General features: G+C 36.4%; 1 protein-coding gene across 2 annotated transcripts in view; it reads left to right on the top strand.

Annotated features, from left to right (window-relative positions):
• ATR (ATR serine/threonine kinase) overlaps window positions 1-17,735 on the top strand; it is a 37,661-nt gene extending 19,926 nt beyond the window's left edge. The window contains exons 25-46 of one of the 2 annotated variants that reach the window (XM_031060059.1): window positions 426-563; window positions 1,584-1,791; window positions 2,302-2,480; window positions 3,333-3,497; window positions 3,857-3,948; window positions 4,525-4,616; window positions 4,999-5,176; window positions 6,376-6,552; window positions 6,937-7,096; window positions 7,627-7,806; window positions 8,435-8,577; window positions 8,974-9,071; window positions 10,142-10,371; window positions 11,086-11,220; window positions 11,837-12,037; window positions 12,354-12,497; window positions 13,199-13,349; window positions 13,997-14,153; window positions 14,281-14,434; window positions 15,360-15,511; window positions 15,762-15,867; window positions 17,165-17,735. In XM_031060059.1, the coding sequence (XP_030915919.1) occupies window positions 426-563; window positions 1,584-1,791; window positions 2,302-2,480; window positions 3,333-3,497; window positions 3,857-3,948; window positions 4,525-4,616; window positions 4,999-5,176; window positions 6,376-6,552; window positions 6,937-7,096; window positions 7,627-7,806; window positions 8,435-8,577; window positions 8,974-9,071; window positions 10,142-10,371; window positions 11,086-11,220; window positions 11,837-12,037; window positions 12,354-12,497; window positions 13,199-13,349; window positions 13,997-14,153; window positions 14,281-14,434; window positions 15,360-15,511; window positions 15,762-15,867; window positions 17,165-17,338 (3,414 nt within the window). In that variant the 3' untranslated portion in view covers window positions 17,339-17,735. Of the gene's footprint in view, window positions 1-425; window positions 564-1,583; window positions 1,792-2,301; window positions 2,481-3,332; window positions 3,498-3,856; window positions 3,949-4,524; window positions 4,617-4,998; window positions 5,177-6,375; window positions 6,553-6,936; window positions 7,097-7,626; window positions 7,807-8,434; window positions 8,578-8,973; window positions 9,072-10,138; window positions 10,372-11,085; window positions 11,221-11,836; window positions 12,038-12,353; window positions 12,498-13,198; window positions 13,350-13,996; window positions 14,154-14,280; window positions 14,435-15,359; window positions 15,512-15,761; window positions 15,868-17,164 lie in introns of both variants that reach the window. The other variant, XM_031060058.1, reaches the window with a different exon arrangement.
• Window positions 17,736-18,776: the final 1,041 nt, after the last annotated feature.

The raw sequence follows: 18,776 nt of genomic DNA, 5'->3' as shown, positions 1-18,776 counted from the left end.
GAAGTGAATTGAATTACAATAGCTCAGTAACTGCACTGTCCTCTTTCAGACAGAGTAGAATTGGATGTCTTCATAATATCCTACTTTCTGCATGCTTTTAAGGGCAGAAGAGAGGATGAGTGTAGTGGCAGACTCTCAGCCTTAAGGTTTTTTCTATGGCCAGTGCAAGTTCAACATGGGGAGGTACAAATGTAAGCAGTGCTTACCTGTCTTTTGTACTGCCAGCATTGCTACATGTAATAGCAGCTGCCATCTGGTATCCCTGTTGCAGATTTAAGTCTGATGAACTTTCTGTAGGAGAAGGGTATCTTAAAATTATTTGATGGACTAGAATTTGTATTCATCAACAAAAGGAAATCTATTGATCATTCATGTATTTACACTTTTGTAATGATGCTTTTCCTGGAAATAATACTTTTTTATAGGTGCGACATGATCTTGCCAGAAAAGTCTTTGATTGCTGCAGTATTATGATGAAAAATGACTATAAAGTGACAATTTATTTGCTTCCACACATCCTTGTCTATGTTTTGTTGGGATGCAGTCAAGAGGATCAACAAGAGGTGAGATATGTAAGATGGTAGTGTTTTTCACAGACGTGGTCAGCAGCTGTTCTTCGTGAGAGCTGCTCAGCTCTGTAGGCCTACGTGAATAAATTGTTCAGGTGTTAAACTCCTTTTTGTGTATTTATAATAGAAATAATAATATAAATGTTCTGACAGGGTTTTGAATATACTCGTAGAAGTTTGTGTTGGAACTGCTTTTCTGCAGATTTCCATCAGTTGGGCCTGGGATGAGATATGCAGTTAATCATGACTGCAGTAACACCAACAGCTGGAGTGGTACAAAGAGGAAGTGTGCAACACAAACAGCCAGTAAATGGAACTTGTATAATTCCAAGAATTCACACTCATAATTTTTTCCTCTCCTTTACATACAGTAATGGTTTCAGTGGATAAACTATTCAGCTGCCATATTCATGGGGAGCAGGATCTGTAGATGTGTTGCAGCAAAGCAGGGGTGGGAGAACTCATCCTGCTTTCCTTCACTTTGCTTGAGCTGTCAGTGCACGTGCACAAGTGCTGCCATTTTTACTGGGAGCAACACATGTATGTACACAGAGATGCAATTTTGCAAGGACTCTTTGTAAGCATGTCCTGGGTGAAATGAAGGAATTAGGAGATACTGAGAAGTGTAACTTGCATTGATTAATTTGAAATTTCACAGCTAAAATATTTGTGTTTAAATATTGTGGGTGTGTAGGGGTGTGTGATGATTTTTCCTCTGTGAGCATCTGTTATTTATGTTAACTCATATTTTGTGGACTAAAACAAACAGAAACAGATATTTTGTCAGGACATTTATTTAATCAGAAGCAAAAAAGTAGATCTGTAATCTTGTAACCAGTAGATAACTTTATTCTTACCAAATCTTGAAGTATTGTATTTGTAGAAGAGATGCAGTAGCATTTGTTGTGTCTTGAAACCTCAAGACTTTCTCCCTGTATGGAATCCCTTGACAACAGCTGCTGCTTGGTTTGCCATTTCTTTGCCATTTCACTTGTGTCTTTTACCTTTGTGTAGGTTTACATGGAGATCATGGCTGTTCTGACACACGATGACCAGTGCAGCAGGAGGCTCGAGGACAGCGCATCTGACCTGAGCCAGCTGAGCACACAGACAGTGTTCTCCATGCTGGATCATCTCACTCAGTGGGCCAGACATAAGTTTCAAACACTCATTGCTGAGAAAAATGCTGGCAAGTCTAGCAAAGACAGAAGTGATCTAAAAAGTGAGGGATGCTTATTTTATTTAAAATGGCATTAACATTATTCAAAGAAGTATTTTATTTATGTTTGCAGCTTCACATTGTGACCATTTACAAATGCTGTATTAATATAATATGTAATCTCTTTTATGATTTCTTAATGTCATATTGTGCTTTCCACTCCTTCTACCCCAAATGGATTGTTCTGAATGCCTGTTGCAGGAAATACAGATTTACAATTTGAACAATGAAATGATAATTTTTTGATAGTTTTCTAAACATTCTGTTTAACTGAATATAATATTATGTTATGTATATAATATATAATATTCTGTGCTGTCTTGCAAGATGCAGAAAGTTCACCAGAATTGTTTTAAATGAATTCTTGTTGACAGAAGAGAAAACCATGTTCTTCAATTAGTACAATTATATCATTAACTTGTTACATGAGTTAATTGAATTTTGATGCATAAGGTAATTCTTATAAATGGAACCTCAGTTGACAAACTTTTCAATACGTCTGTGTTTCAACAGCATCAAGTGAGGACTATGGAGAATATCAAAATGTGACACGTTTTCTAGACCTCATTCCCCAGGATACACTGGCTGTAGCCTCCTTTCGTTCCAAGGCTTACACCAGGGCTGTGATGCACTTTGAATCATTTATAACTGAGAAGAAACAAAATATTCAAGAACATCTTGGATTTCTTCAGGTTCTGAAGTTCTTTTTGGTTTTTTTATTTTAAGATGAAAATGCTTATGATAAATAAAGCTTAGTTAAATTCTTCTTTGTGATGGGAAGAAGAAAATATTTATTTGGGCACTTGTTTAATACAAGTGTTTAGTCATGTGTGTTTCAGCAATATTTAGTACGTTCTCTTGCTTGGCATGCTTCTTATATGAAAAGGAATGAATAGCTTTCTATTGTATAATAAAAGATTGTAAATTCCTGAAAATAATTAAATGTGGGTTTGTTGATAGGATAACATTTATTGCTTTGAAGTTGGCTCTGTGCCTTTTGCCAGAAAATACAGCCAACTATAATAAAAAAAAAGTGCCAAGTACATTGGAAGAAATTCCAAGTGGCTTATTCAAAAGTAGAAAAAGAGCCAATGCTAAAGGTATTGCAAATTATAGAAATTATTTTTAAGAAGTATTTTAACCTGTGGGATGATCCTGTTTGTGGTTCCCTATGGTTTATATTTGTCAGTGACACTTCAAATTTGAAAAAAAACTTAGTGTGTTGCTTTTTCACCAAAAGTAATCATCTTTATGCAATCATGTAATAATAGGATATTTATTTTACTCTTTATACAGATGGTTTCAGGTAAGTTCATGTGGTAGTCTATCAATAGCATGAGATCATAAATATTACTGTATACTAAGGAGAAGTAGGGCTCAACTTTGGAAGGAGCCTGACAAAATTGACATCTTCAATGAAAATTTATTGCTGAGACCTACAGAGTAGTGTGTACTCCATGTTCAAGAAGTTCTGTGATTCTGCAGGTTATCTATGAAATATCTTACTGTTTTTAATGGCCACATCCAATTCTGTTTGCATACAGAAATTGTATGCTGCTATGCACGAGCCAGATGGAGTGGCTGGGGTGAGCGCCATTCGGAAGGCAGAGCCATCTCTCAAAGAACAAATCCTTGAGCATGAAAGTATTGGCTTGTTAAGAGATGCAACAGCCTGCTATGATAGGGCTATCCAACTGGAACCTGATCAGGTAAATGAAAACAATTTTTTCCTTTTTTAATAAATGTAATTATTATTTTTAATCTTACTAGCTCACAGATGACTACGGCAAAAAAACTTCTTCAGAATATTTAAGTAAAATAGAAATCTAAGTGTTTATTGCACCAGTTGGTAAATAATTATTGCTGTTGGAAGTGGATTATGAACTGGAACAAATCTCTTACTGGATTTTTTGAATGTTCATTTATATTATGCTGCAATTAGTTATGCCTTTTCATATTCTAAAAAGCACCCAAATGAGCATATTTCTTCCTTCAGATTGCCATGAGTTTAATTAATGTGTATGTGGGGTTTTCATTTGTTGTTTTGGTTTTTTTTTCCTTTTTCTAGATCATTCACTATCATGGTGCAGTGAAGTCCATGTTAGGCCTTGGTCAGTTGTCTGCTGTAATAACTCAGGTCAATGGAGTGCTTGCAAACAGGTACTGTAAGCATCTAATACACAGCTCATTTTAATAATATGAAGCTCTGGTATAAATCTCTACCTCAGTAGCCATTTCTGCTCGTTATCAAATATTTGAGGCTTATTAAACATAATTGAATTAGCAGTGTGAAGCTAAAAAACTTTGAGTGCTTTATCTATAGATTATTTATTTCAGGAAGTCCAGAAATTTTCATAGTTCTTGCCTGTACTGTGAGCAGTGTTAGTATGTGCTTTAATTTCTTAGATAGGATTTTTGCGTTGTTTCCCATGTCAATGATTCCATTGGTATTCTGTAGTCTAATAGGTAGATAGATTAAAAGCTGGTAGTTTTTGATGTACCACAGAAGTTAAACTCACTCTTCGGTGGCTGCATTTGTGGGATCATGTTGTACAGATCTTATTTGTTATCAGTGCATGTCCTTTGGTTTTACTGACTTTATTTAGAAGCAAGTTTATCTTGCCTCTTTTCAAGTAAGAGAAGTTTTATGTAAAGAACTCTTGCTAATGTAATGTAGGATTAACATACTGAGAGGAGACAGCACAAAACTGTATTGCGTTTGTTTTCCTTTAATAGGTCTGAATGGATTTCTGAGTTGAACACTTACAGAGTGGAAGCAGCCTGGAAACTATCACAATGGGATTTACTGGAAAATTATTTGGCTTCAGGTAAGTTATCATTACATAAAAGTATTAATACTACATTGCATTTCTGAACAATTGTATGTTTTAGTTTAATCATCTTGAATCAAGGGGCAGCTGTTGTCATTCGGCTTGGATTTCAGTGGTAGGAAGGTTGGTTCTGACTGTGTTCTGGATTTTGTAACTGCATTCCATTGTAACCTGTATAGTTTTTGAGCAGAAGTTTCAAGTGTGTGTATCTTCTGAGTCTGTTTGGCTGGGTGGATCATGGAGTTGAATTATACAGTGTTAATAGCATGCAATTACTTAGTTCTGAGAAAAAGTTTTTTTTCCAGTAGTATATTAAGACAAATTAGCATGTTCAGGTTAAGCTGCTTAAAGAAGCAGAGTCTTCTTTTTCTCCCCAAAGATGTGAAGTCCACTACTTGGAGTGTCAGACTGGGACATTTGTTGTTATCAGCCAAGAAGAAAAATGAAGCAGCTTTTTACGAGACACTCAAGGTTGTTCGAGCAGAGCAGATTGTGCCCCTCTCAGCAGCAAGCTTTGAAAGAGGATCCTATCAGCGAGGATATGAACACATTATCAGGTTTCTCATTTTCATGGTACTATTTTTAAATTCAGAAACCATGTAATCAAGTATGCAGCTGCAAGAATTTTGCATTTCTACAGTAAATGGTACATTTTTTGTCACCTTTTTTTTTATATTCATCCAACTGAAAACCTTTGATTAATTAGGAATTTATATTTATCCTCCATGGAAAACATTCCCAATAAAACTATGTGGTATGGTCTTTCCAAATCAGTTAGCAAGCAAATGTAAACATCAGGTAATAAAAACCAGCAATTTAATTCCATGCTTGGAGTAGTACAAATAGGCCAGTAACTCCATTAACTTAAGAGCATTGCTTTTGATCTGTATGGAGGCTGGAAAGCGCTCCCTTTTTTATCAAGAAAGAGCAGTAAGAGTTATACCCCATCCCTTTTCTTTATTATTAAACTTTTAATTTGGCTGCAGTAGACTAAAAAGTGAGTATCCTTTTTGAATAAAAAGACTTAATACTTCCTCTGCACTGTAAATGCATCTTTATGGCAAGATATTGGCTGAAGCCAGTTGAAGTGCATATTTTAGTTACTTCTTAATTCTATTTTCTGTTGGTAATTTCTACAATGTTGTTTGGGAAATGAAGTTTGGGGATTGAGAAAGAAGTGTTTTGAAGTAGTTTCCTTTAGCCACGGATCCAGGCTACCTGGGAGCCTTTCAAGGATCACTTTTTCTGTCAGATGTACCCACTAGATTTGTACCCACTTCTCTCTGCCAGTGAGAACTGGGGCATTTACAACTACTCAGCTTTCCATTTTACAGGGACAGATATTCACAGTAATGATATTTCTAAATAAATGGAATAACTTTACTTTAAGTAAAAGTATATTGCTTTTAAAATGGGATTTTTTGAAAATGTCAGACTTTCTGAAGAATTGTTGCTGAAAGTAATAGATAGAAATACTCTTTCTGAAGATTGACTTTCTCTCTGGGTGATCTACATTGTCTCTCTGTTCAGCAGCTTGACAAAGGAATATTGAGGCAAAAACGAATCAGCTTATAAATCCTGGATTTTGTGTGTTTGCTTTTGCTGCATTTTTGCTTTTTAGAATAAATGCCACTGGGTGACATTATTTACATGGCCAAATTTTAGAAAGAAAATTGTAAAAACTTTGTAAGATTTGCATGTATCTCAAACAGCAATCAGTTCTCACCAATTTCTTGCCTTTATTTTGCTAACACAGGTTGCATATGCTGTGTGAGTTGGAACACAGTATTGGGCCAATGTTTCAGCAAGCGGATGGTGACCACAGTAGAGATTCCCTGAACTGGTGTGCTCGGATTGAAATGACCCAAAACTCTTACAGAGCAAAAGAACCCATTTTAGCACTGAGAAGGGCTTTGCTTAGTCTCAGTAAAAGGTGAGGACATGACTGTTTCTTGTCTGTGTTGTATTCTCAGTGATACTCTGGGTTTCCATATATATGTTAGAAGAGAGAAGATAAAACTCTGGGAATTCGTTCTAAACAAAAGCAGTCCTCCAATATCAGGTACCTTCAAAATAAGGAAGAGAAGCAGTGTCTAAAGGAAAGAGAAGCAAGAAACAGGGAGAAAGTGTATTTATTTCTAGTCCTAAATGTAAAAAAGGTGAAACAAATGTATTAAAATAGTTTTAAATTATCATTATGTAGTATATAACTTCTTGAGAAATTCAACTTTTGTTTCAACACACTGATTTTCACTTCAGATTTTAAAGTAGCATTCAAAATAGAAATGTTTTAATCTTTGCAAAAATGTCCCTGCAGCCAGGATTACAGTGAGCTGGTTGGACAGTGTTGGCTCCAGAGTGCCAGAGTTGCAAGGAAAGCTGGGCATCACCAGACTGCCTATAATGCTCTGCTCAATGCCGGGGAATCAACACTCTCAGAACTTTATGTAGAAAGAGCAAAGTGGCTCTGGTCCAAGGTAAGGAAAACAAAAATGGAATTTAATTTCCTACATGCAAGAAAATAATATTTTTAATTTTCTTCAAGAAAAAAAATGGCACACAATCAGCATATATAAAACAAGATATGTCAGCTGGGACTATCAGCGCATTGCAGCTGATCCTCCAGGTGCTGGTCAGCCCTGTTCTGTATCGACTGACCTTCCTGGCACCCTTGTATAAAACTTGCTGATTACCTGTCCCTGCCAATGCAGCCCAGGCAAATTTACATTATTTTAATAGGAGACCTCTTCTTAATTTGTTTCCTTTTAACTAATAGCAGTAGGCAGCAAATATGTGAGAAATTACTGTGGTACACCTAAAGACAAAACAATGCTGAGGTAACAAGGAAATACAAGAAGCATTTGAAGTTAGTAATATTCAGTTACCACAGCCAGAATGGCCTAGAACACATCTGGGGACATAGCTTTGCTTTAATAACAACTCTGAGAGGGAAGTTTTGCATCTCTCTTATTTGAAGTATATAAAATGTTTTCTGTCTTTCCCTTAGGGTGAAGTTCATGAAGCACTAATTGTTCTCCAGAAGGGAGTTGAGTTATGTTTCCCTGAAAATAAAGCACCCTGCAGTAGCAAAAATCAGCTCATCCATGGTCGGGCAATGCTGCTGGTGGGCAGATTTATGGAAGAAACTGCTAACTTTGAAAGCAATGCAGTCATGAAAAAGTATAAGGTAATCTGGAATACTGCTGTTAACAAGGCAGGAGCTTTGAATAATAATGTATTCCTTAAGTAAGCTGTTGTTCTGCTTCTGATGGTGTCAACCAAGTATAACAGAAAGTAGCCAGTGTTATTAGATAAGAGATAATTATTTCTTTTCTAATGTATGTCACACAATTTTTTGTTTTTCTTTCAAACATCATGATTTAGAAGGAAAAGAGAACTGTGAAAAATATGGAATCATAGATTCATTAAGGTCAGGAAGATGATAGAGTCCAACTGTTAACATCATACTGTTTCACTTTTCAGAAAGCTCTGAGAAACCCAGTACTGAGTCATTAGGATCAGGAACCTGATTTTAATGAAAGTATGATCTTTCCTAGTTCAGGAATCCCTTATCTTGAAGTGTCTGTCTTCAAAACCGAAATGTATTTTGAAAATGGACATATGGTTTGTAGAGGCAATTATCTTGAGGCAAAAATAGAATTTTTGGAGTTACAGGGTTAACAATGAATAACTATTTTGCACGTACTCTGCACAACATAACTAATACAAGATTTTTTCTTGAAAAGATTTGTTTTTATTTATTTTTTTTAAGTTAGCATCCTCTCAGAAGTAATTGTCTCATTTTGATGTTGCAGGATGTTACAGTTTTCTTACCAGAATGGGAAGATGGACATTTTTATCTTGCAAAATACTATGATAAATTAATGCCGATGGTAACTGACAACAAGATGGAAAAACAAGGAGATCTGATTAGATACATAGTTCATCACTTTGGGAGGTTAGAGGGGAACTTTGCTTACTTTCTGTAAAAGGATGACAATTATACTGGGGAAGAAAACATTTCTGTAGGAATATATTGTCTTTCACCAATTCAGACTGACTCAAATTTTTCTGCACTATTATAAAACAAAGTACTACATGCTTCCTTTTTGTTTTCATACATAATTAATTTTACTTCTGACTAACCAATTGTGTCTTTTGTCAGACAGTTAATTATTTAATCTGTGGTTTTGAGTAATAAAAACAAACCCTTTGTATATTTTTTGTTGTTGCAGATGCATTAAAATGCTGACATAAATTTCTAAAGTTAGAATGGAATATTAAACACATGAGAATGTAAAATTTGTATTACTTCTAATATATATCATTCTTTGTTTTAAACATATAATCACAGGTCTCTACAGTATGGAAACCAATTCATTTATCAGTCAATGCCAAGAATGCTGTCTTTATGGCTGGACTTTGGAGCAAAAGCATATGAATGTGATAAAGGTAGAACATTTTTTCCTGGTACATATTTCCCATGTCATTCTTTTGAATAGATGATTTAAAGAACAGTGAAGTATATTTACAATTCTTCATTTATATTTATTGCCTGAGGTTATATGGAAACAAGAAAGTACTACTATTCTTGTAAAATACAGGATGTTAATATGCAGGAGAATATTAATTATCTTAATTAAATCTTCCAGAATTTTTTCAAGTATATAGTGAGACAACGTTGTTCCTTGGGTAACTGAAGGCATTAGATACAGGGAAAATCCTTGCATGCCTCTGGTCACCACTTTTAAGGTGCCTCCTGAGTGGTTAGTAATAGTTTCGTATGCACTTGCTAGAGCAAAGTGTTAGGCCTTGGGGTTTTTTTTCAGTTTGTTTTGGTTCCAGTCTTTGAAGGAATTTTACTGAAATTTTCTACCTCATTTTACTGAAACAAAGGGGGAAAAATCTTTTAGGCAGCAGCATGAAGGCATGAGAAACTAACACCACAGATGCACTTTGGGTGGGAGATTCTGGTACGAATGAAAATTGCAAATATTGCTTGCAGGTGTGGAGTGAAGCAGACAGGTGTGCTCCTTGATCTTGTCCTCATTCTACACACTTAGGTCAACTGTTTGGCTGCATCAGATCCTGCACTCTGAGATGCTGGTGTGAAACTCAAGCTGGGTCCTCAGGGGCAGGGGTTGGAGATAGGAGCAGATGTGCTTATTTCATCCCATGGAAAGACTTTCTTCTCCTCTCCACTAAAGAACATTGGAATCCTTTTCTCAGGCAAATACATGGAGTGTTTTTAGTCTGTTCTATGCCACTGTATCATTTTAGAGAAGTCATTTTAGGAGTGTAAGGAGATTTAATTTCCTGGTATTCTGCTTAGTTAAATAGTGCATGTATTCAGTCACTGTATGCTGTGTTGAAAAGAATTTTACAGGCAGAGCTTTTTAGTTGCCTTCCATTTTTTTTGGCTTATGAAATTGCCAACAAAATATTATTCTATAGCCTTGATTTAAATGACTTTCATTTCCAGTGGGGAGAACCAGGAATATGGTCTTTTCATTTTTCAGCAGGTCGTTCAGAACGTGTTCAAATGAAAAATGATCTGGCTAAAATAAACAAGGTGATTACAGAGCACACAAATCACCTGGCACCTTACCAGTTCCTGACAGCCTTCTCTCAGCTCATCTCCCGAATCTGCCATTCTCATGATGAAGTCTTTGCAGTTCTGATGGTGATTGTTGCTAAGGTGTTTTTAGCCTATCCACAACAAGCAATGTGGATGATGACTGCTGTGTCCAAGGTACCTTGATATGTATAGCTACACCTTTATTAAGTTTACAGAACTGTTTTTCTCAGAAATGTAAATATAACCCATTTTACTCTAAGCTGATAAGAAGGAGCTGAGAGTCTCATTTGTTGTGATACAGTGTTGTAGAAGAGGATATCAGTGCCATCACTACAAAATATTTTATTGCAGTCTTAATTCAGATATTACAGTTTAAATGTTCCAAATTGGAATGCTAATATGCATCCAAACTTCTATGGTGTATTAGGAAAGGAAATTTGAATAACAAATAACTGATGAATTGTGTAGTTATGGGCAACAGATTTTGTTGCATTTACAAATTGTGTTACAGTTCTTTCAGTCCTATAATCAAAGAATCAACTTAGTAGATAGCTGTAATTACAAGTAATTACTTAGCAGTAAGGTCATTCCAAAGCAGACTGGGAAGTGGGCTGCATACTGTTTCTTGAGGCTGGTGAAATAACATTCAGGATACACTGAGATATCCTTCAGTATTGGCCTTTATGTTGTGGGACTCCCAAGAATGGTGTCAGAAGTAACCCCCACACACCCACCAACAGTACCACTTCAGCTTTTCAATTGAAACTTTTCCATTTCAATCCTTTTCCAGACATTAAATATGATAAGCAATAAGGAAAGAATATTAATTACTGGGGGGGATTCTTCAACACTTTCTTTAATAAATTTTAACTTCCCTTTTTTTTTCAGTCCTCTTACCCTATGCGAGTCAATAGATGCAAGGAAATTCTAAACAGAGCTATTCACATGAAGGAATCTCTAGCAAAATTTGTTGGAGACGCCACACGCCTTACGGACAAGCTGCTGGAACTCTGCAACAAACCGGTACCTACAGAAATAAACAAATGGGTGCATGTTGTGGGATTAGTCAAGAATGTCATGCAAAAGTTGCTTCTGATTGCTTTCGTTAACCAATTCATAATAATATCATAATTTATTACATGAATAATTATATACCAATTATAATCATTATTAATTCATAATGTTTAGCAGAAACCGCACTAAATTGTAAAACATTTAAAATAGCTCTAAATTGGGCACACTATAAAATCATTCAGTACATAATGGCTTGTTTAACAGTACATGGACTTCACATTGTTTTGTGCTTTCACATATCATTCATGCCCATTAATTTTCAGAGTTTTACTGTAAAAATAGGTTGTTTGGACTTTTATGAACAAATCAACTTGATAATAAAGGTACAACTAAATGAAGTCTTTCATTATTCTGTATTTATATTCAAAGTGAAAAATAAGTCTGTCATATCAGCCAGATATATTTACTTCTTGATTATTTAATTTGAAATGTAGCTTGCTGTTCTTATTACAATCGGCATTTTTTATTCTAGTCCATTTATTAGTTAATATGAAGGGGCAGTATTATTTTAAGTGTTTGTTAACTTTAAAGGTTATTTCTAACTTTGGTCATCTTTTTTTTCAAGGTTGATGGAAACAACTCAACATTAAGCATGAATATTCATTTCAAAACACTGAAAAGATTAGTAGAAGAGCACACCTTCAGTGAAATTCTCATTCCCTTACAATCTGTAATGATACCAACTCTTCCCTCAATTCCTGGTACCCATGCTAACCATGACCCTTTTCCTGGCTGCTGGGCCTACATTGCAGGCTTTGATGATGCGGTAAGGCTCTAGTTGTCACCTGCTTTTTCACTTCATGTTCAGCAAACATAGCTGCAAATACATCTCTGTTCTCTAGAAATGGGAGGAGGAAGTAGGAAATTCCATAATTACTTCTGTGGAAGCTGAGTGGCTTCTGTCACAGCAGCCTGAGGGGAGGTGTGGCCCCTTGGCATCAGATAAAGATTTGGTCTGAGGTTAATGTGCTGCAGCACCGTGGAAGTGCTAACACAGTTGGTTACAGTGGTTTATTACAATTACACACTTTATTTTGAATAATCTGATACAGATGTTACTAAAGAAGTTCATTTTCCTTTAGGTGGAAATTCTTGCCTCGCTTCAAAAACCAAAAAAGATCACCTTGAAAGGTTCAGATGGGAAATCTTACATTATGATGTGCAAGCCAAAAGATGATCTGAGAAAAGACTGTCGGCTCATGGAATTCAACTCCCTTATTAATAAGGTTTGATGAATGAGACAATCAGGTGCATTATACTTATTGACCAGGACAGAACACTGAGCTATCTAACAAAAAAGGCAATTTAGCTGTAGCAAAAAAACAGTAGCAATTGATACTGTATGACTTCTTACAGGCTTGTGAAAACAATAACGAATTACAATATTCTGCCAAAACAATTGCTTATTCCAGCAAAAATAGGACAGGTTATTTACAATAAATGAATATTTGCAGACTTTCTGCTGTCAACCTTAATATTTCTTATTTAGTCATTTCTAATATATATTATAAAACACAGGTAAATTAATTTTTTCATACTGAGGTGTTGCCGTACCTCTTATTTTAGTTCTGTTTTGCTTTTCAGCAATATGCTTAAGGTTAAAGTACCATCTCTTCTGTGAGGTTAAAGCAAATGACAGCATCTCTGAAACGCTAAAAGATTTATTTCAAAAATTGCTTTTAAGGAATTTAAGCCATGTACAAGTTATACAATTTGACTGTTTTATTGCAAAATCCTCTTTTTTAAATTTACTTTGGCGAACAGATTCACATTTTGCTTTCATTTGACCTACTGCAGACTGTGAAGCTTAGATTTGTAAATTCTAGATTGTGTGATTAGAAAGTAGTTATAGATAGAATGGAAATCTATAGATCCATTTTGATCCTATCTGTGTTCTGTGTTAATCTCATTTTCCTTTTGTGAATAGTGCTTAAGAAAAGATGCAGAGTCCCGTAGGCGAGAGCTCCACATCCGCACCTACGCAGTGATTCCATTAAATGATGAATGTGGCATAATTGAGTGGGTGAATAACACTGCTGGTCTAAGAAATATCCTGATAAAACTTTATAAGGAAAAAGGTAAAGAAATATATTAGAATATAGTAAAAGTTTTCAGATATTTGGGCTTGTATCTTTTTAAGGAAATGAGGTAAATGGCAGGAGTCAGGCTAAATTCTAGGAAGATGTAGTCACATGTATTTTTATCTATCAGCAATGTATTATTATTCATGTGTGTGGTAGACTTTTGCTCTTAAATGGAAGAGAGTTGGTGCTTGGAATGAACAAGTTCCTTACAAGTACTGATACCACAGTCATCTTAACACTTTCCTGCATACAGTGATGTAAATTGTTTCAGCAGCATGGGGATGTGCAGCACTGAATAATAAAAAATACTGTGAACTTTTTCTCTAGATTTGATTTACTATTTTTCATTTCTGTTACATTTATGTGAGATAATTAAGATAATATACAATTGAATCAAGGTTAGGAATACAGCAGCTTTACAGAGAAAATATCAGATTTCTTTTGAATTTCTTGTTAACAAAGTAGCTTTCTGATCAGTGCAATAAAAGTTTGGGGAAGAACTTCCCTGTACTCCACAACCAACGTGGCTGATAGACTATTTTTCATTTTATCATTTATTTCAGCTTTACCATATTGTAATAGTACATGTAAGGCTTTGTATTTGGGGATTTCTTCTGCCTAACTGAGGAAGTCTGTTGCAGGTATCTATATGACTGGGAAAGAACTGCGGCAGCACATGCTTCCCAAGTCAGCACCTTTGTCTGAAAAGCTGAAAATGTTCAAAGAGGTCCTTCTGCCTCGTCACCCTCCTCTCTTTCATGAATGGTTTCTTAGAACATTTCCTGATCCTACTTCATGGTGAGTGACTGGGGTTGGGTCAGCTCAAGAACATCTACTTTGTGTATTTCCCTAAGAGTTAATGGCACCATAGGATGAGGCCAGCAGAGGTGAGCAGTGCCTCAGAGCTGCCTGCTGTGTCTCCCAGGTACAACAGCAGGTCAGCCTACTGCCGCTCCGTTGCCGTCATGTCCATGGTGGGCTACATCCTGGGGCTGGGGGACCGCCACGGCGAGAACATCTTGTTTGATTCTTTCACTGGGGAGTGCGTGCACGTGGATTTCAACTGCCTTTTCAATAAGGTGAGAAATGCCACTTGCTGAATGTGCTCTGTATATTATGTGCATATAAGTTATAAATTTCTGCTGTCTTGGGTTTTTTTTCCAAGTTTTTACTTTAACATATCCATTGTGTTCTTTGTCTCACTTCATCTTGTATTTATATCCCCAAAAAAGCCTGGGGTTCATAAAGAGGATGTGATCATTCTGTGTGCTGCATTCAATGAAAACCAGCTTTTTGATTTTAGCCAGTATCCGATGACCTGATGTGGATACACTCAAACAGCCCAAATTTTAAACTGTTCATATTTTTGTGACTCTCCTCTCTCCACTATCACCCTCTAAGCAAAACTGTAATTTCTACACTTAGAATTCTGCTGCTGTGGAGAATTTCTTGTTCTCTCTCACACAAATTCAGCACAAAAATTCCAACGGTTCTGTAAAATAAAGAGCAGAAATTGTGGCCAGATTGGGATTTGGAGATTTGGTGCTCCAGTTGAAAGATGTTTTTGGTGTGGGATATGTGGTCTTTTTAATTCTCATAAGTGAGGTAGAAATACTGTTAGGTTATTTCTTCTAGTTTCTTTGTAGTAAGTCTAAATTGTCCTATATAACAATTTTTTAAAATGTTTTTAAGCTAACTTGCATATTATAAAATATGTTAGCATTTTGCAATGAGATTACAGAGCATAAATATATATTTAAAAATGAAATTTTATACCCTGTATTAGTGTGTTCAAACAGGGAAAAAGAGGTTATTTGGACAGTATTATCTTTTACTCATTGTCATTTCCCCTTATCTGAGTAGGACTCTGAGCTGAGCAAACATCTCTTGCTAGCTCAGAAACTGCCACTGACAAAGATGGAAAAAAACCTAAAGCCAATGCAAATGTTACTCTTTAATAATCCTGAAAGCACTTAGGGCATCCCTTTTTTTTCCAATGTAAAGGGAGAAACTTTTGAAGTTCCGGAAATCGTTCCTTTCCGCCTCACCCACAACATGGTTAATGGGATGGGCCCCATGGGAACTGAGGGTCTCTTCCGAAGAGCCTGTGAAGTCACCCTGAGGCTGATGCGGGATCAGAGGGAGCCTCTGATGAGGTATGGCCACTGCTTTTGTGCAAACTCCTCAAAGCTGTCTGTAGTCTAAAGGTGTGCAACAGTAACTGCTGGGGAATGTGCCAGTTCCAGCACATGCCTGTCCTGCAGCTCACTCTCACCATGGCATGGAGCTAAATATAAAGCAGTATAAATAGTCAGCACTAACTACTGGCTCCTGCCAGTGTTTGTGTTTTGAAAATTAAATGTATTTTATGTATCATATCCTTTTCTAATTTTTTTATTTATTTAGTGTCTTAAAGACTTTTCTCCACGATCCTCTTGTGGAATGGAGTAAACCTGTTAAAGGGAATACAAAAGCCCAGGTGAATGAAACTGGAGAAGTTGTCAATGAAAAGGTGAGTTAAAACAACACAACCTAAAGTATTCAAATGTCAAATGTCCATTATTGTTATGAATTACATATTTCCTAATTGAAACTTTATCTTTTTCTTTCTTCCATTTAAAAATTTCTCTGGTTGTTCTTTGTTATCTCTCTGTTCATAATTTTTATCTATAAAGAGATTTTTTTTAACTGATAAAAAATGTAATTTATCTACTAAAGAATCAAACAAAAAAGTCTGTAATTCTCTTGTTGGTGTTACTAAATCAAGAACAATATCAGCAGAAGCAATGGATCTTGTTACCCCTCATTGCAGAGTCCTCCAGATTTACAGTGATGGTAACATCTGGAGTCCTTTCCATGTGTATTTTTATGCTTTTCCTGAGTGGACGTTTATTATTGAATAAATATGTGCCTTGGTACATATAAAAAATTATGTGATTAAAATTAAGATTTCATACTGTTTCTTTATTAGCTGCTGCTGAAAACTGTATTATTGATCCAAAGTATAGCTTAATTTTTATTATCTTCCCTCTGTGCAAAATTTCTGATTTGTCCCTTTCTATTTTTTTTAAGGACTATTTAATGAAAATAAATGTGTAATAGCAGACAATACTTAGGGAGCACTGACAAACACAACAGCTAAGATAAGGAAAAACTACATCACTGAAACTGCATGACAACAAAAAACTTACCTGGTCTATTTCAGCATAGAAAATCTCATGGTCTTTAAACAGTTACTAACTAGGCTGTGTCTACATTCTTTTACAAGAATTTTCTTTTACAAGACCACCCACATAATTGTGTATGTTAACTGCTTTTTCTGGAGGAGGGCCAACGTTATGCTTGAGCTTTAAAAGCAAATGTGTGAGTGTAATTGGTATGAACTAGCAACTCCAGTGGGCCTTGGAACAGCTCATTTTGAGATGCTCAAATTTTGACCTAAATTTTCCAGACTTAAATTTTATCCAGAATTCCAGGAACAAGGCTTAAGAAAATGTTGCATTTATTTGAAATTAATTGTATGCAATAAAGCTTTCTAACAATTCCCAAATATATTTATACAGCTCTTTCAGTCTCTTTTGGTAACTTTAAACTGTAAAAATGTAAGGCAAAAGTTATAGCTTGACCAATAATATATCCATTCTAGAGAATTGTTCTTAAAAGTGAGTAGCCTTTGTTTTCAATGTAGTTGGTATAGACATCTGGATTTTGTATTGAATTATAATATGATTTTAAACACATCCTAAGAAATACTGGTTTTGAGAAGTGGAAGTTCATGAACAGTACCAATTTTTTTTTCTTCCTTCCAGGCCAAAACCCATGTCCTTGATATAGAGCAACGGCTGCAAGGGGTCATTAAGACTAGAAACAGAATCAAAGGATTACCTTTATCTATTGAAGGGCATGTTCACTACCTCATTCAAGAAGCAAGTGATGACAACCTGCTCTGCCAGATGTACATGGGCTGGGCTCCATATATGTGATATATGTTCCCTTTGGAATGGTACCACCCACAAGTGCTGTAGCTACAATATTGTTGGGAAGGAATCAGTCAGTGGTACCTGGTTACTTCTGTTGATTTTTCGCTGCAAGCAGAAGAACAGGTTTATGGTCTTCAAAATCTGTGTAAAATGTACAGTGCCCTTGCAAGGATGCTATGAATGCAGATGTGTAAGGTGCTAGGACTTACCTTTTGTACACACATAGAAAGCAGTACATAAGAACTGCTTAAAAATTAGACTATGCAAGGCTCTGCAAGTCTCTGACTATATGAAAGATTTTCATGCTGTTGACAGATGCACTATAAAGTACTGTATATTTTGTAAACATGTTTCTCATTTGGTTTAGATTAGAAAATAAAACAATGAAGTTTAATACTGATAGCATGTAAAGTGGTTATTTCAACTTTTGTACGCATATTCAGAAGGGCTGTCTAAAAACTATTAGTATTTCTTTCCAGCAGTAGACTTTTCTTCAACTTTCTTCCATGTTGCCTGGTTATCTCTAGGAAAGCTTTTGGGATCTTAAATCTTAGCATGAATAAACTGGTAATGTAGTTCCATGTTCTGAACCTGTTTCCTTAGCCCTTGAATGCTAAAAAATCCTCCTGAAGGACACAGCACAAAGCTGGGAGCTGGAGGACCCTGGCAGTGTGGCTGTGAGTCCAGGCCAGCAGGCAGGTGGTTGGAGCTGTAACATCCCTGTAGGCTCCTGAGAGCTTTGTGCAGCCCCTCTTCCTCCCCTGGAAAAAAAGCACAGCTCTCGGGGGTGTTTTTCAGACTCCATTTCAGAAAAGGTGTTTTAGCACAGAGGGTAGACTAAAATATTGTTGAAAGGCAAATGCTATCTTACATAAATGCTTGCTTTCTAGGCATCCAAATTGTAGGAAATGAGGGGCGGGGGGAAATAGGGAAAAATGATACCCTTTTAACCTACAGTAGGCTATCATTAGAATTTTTGTACAGTGGTTTTGTTTCTGCTATTCTGAGAGACAAAGAATGCTGTTAGATTTTGAACACAGGCTCACACGGTGGTGTGACGCTCGAGTGTTTCTTCTGTTCAGTTGAAATCCAGAGGTTTGGGAAAGTAAAATAATAGGTCTGCAACCGCTTCTAGGGCGTTTGTTTCTCTATTTAGTGGGTAATCTAGAGGTGTTGTCACTGTCCCATAAACGTGACGAGTTTTCCTAGTAAAATACTTGGAACCTACAGCGATCTTTTCCGGTGTTGTGTTTGAGTGCTGACGCTCTGTTGTTTTTCCCAGGCTTTATCAGTTTACGGGAGGGCAGAGAGCCGCCCGGGGAGCTGTTGCACCGGGCGTTGCCATCGCGCGGGGAGCAGATCTGCTGCCCGGGGCGGGGGGACGGGGCCCGGGCTGGGGCAGGGCAGGAGCACGGGGGTCCCGCGTGTTCGCCGCGCTCCA

Source organism: Geospiza fortis, unplaced genomic scaffold (genome assembly GCF_000277835.1).
Source record: "Geospiza fortis unplaced genomic scaffold, GeoFor_1.0 scaffold318, whole genome shotgun sequence".
Classification (NCBI taxonomy): domain Eukaryota; kingdom Metazoa; phylum Chordata; class Aves; order Passeriformes; family Thraupidae; genus Geospiza; species Geospiza fortis.
The sequence above is the reverse complement of the archived record's forward strand: the minus strand, read 5'-3'. Positions and strand labels throughout refer to the sequence as shown.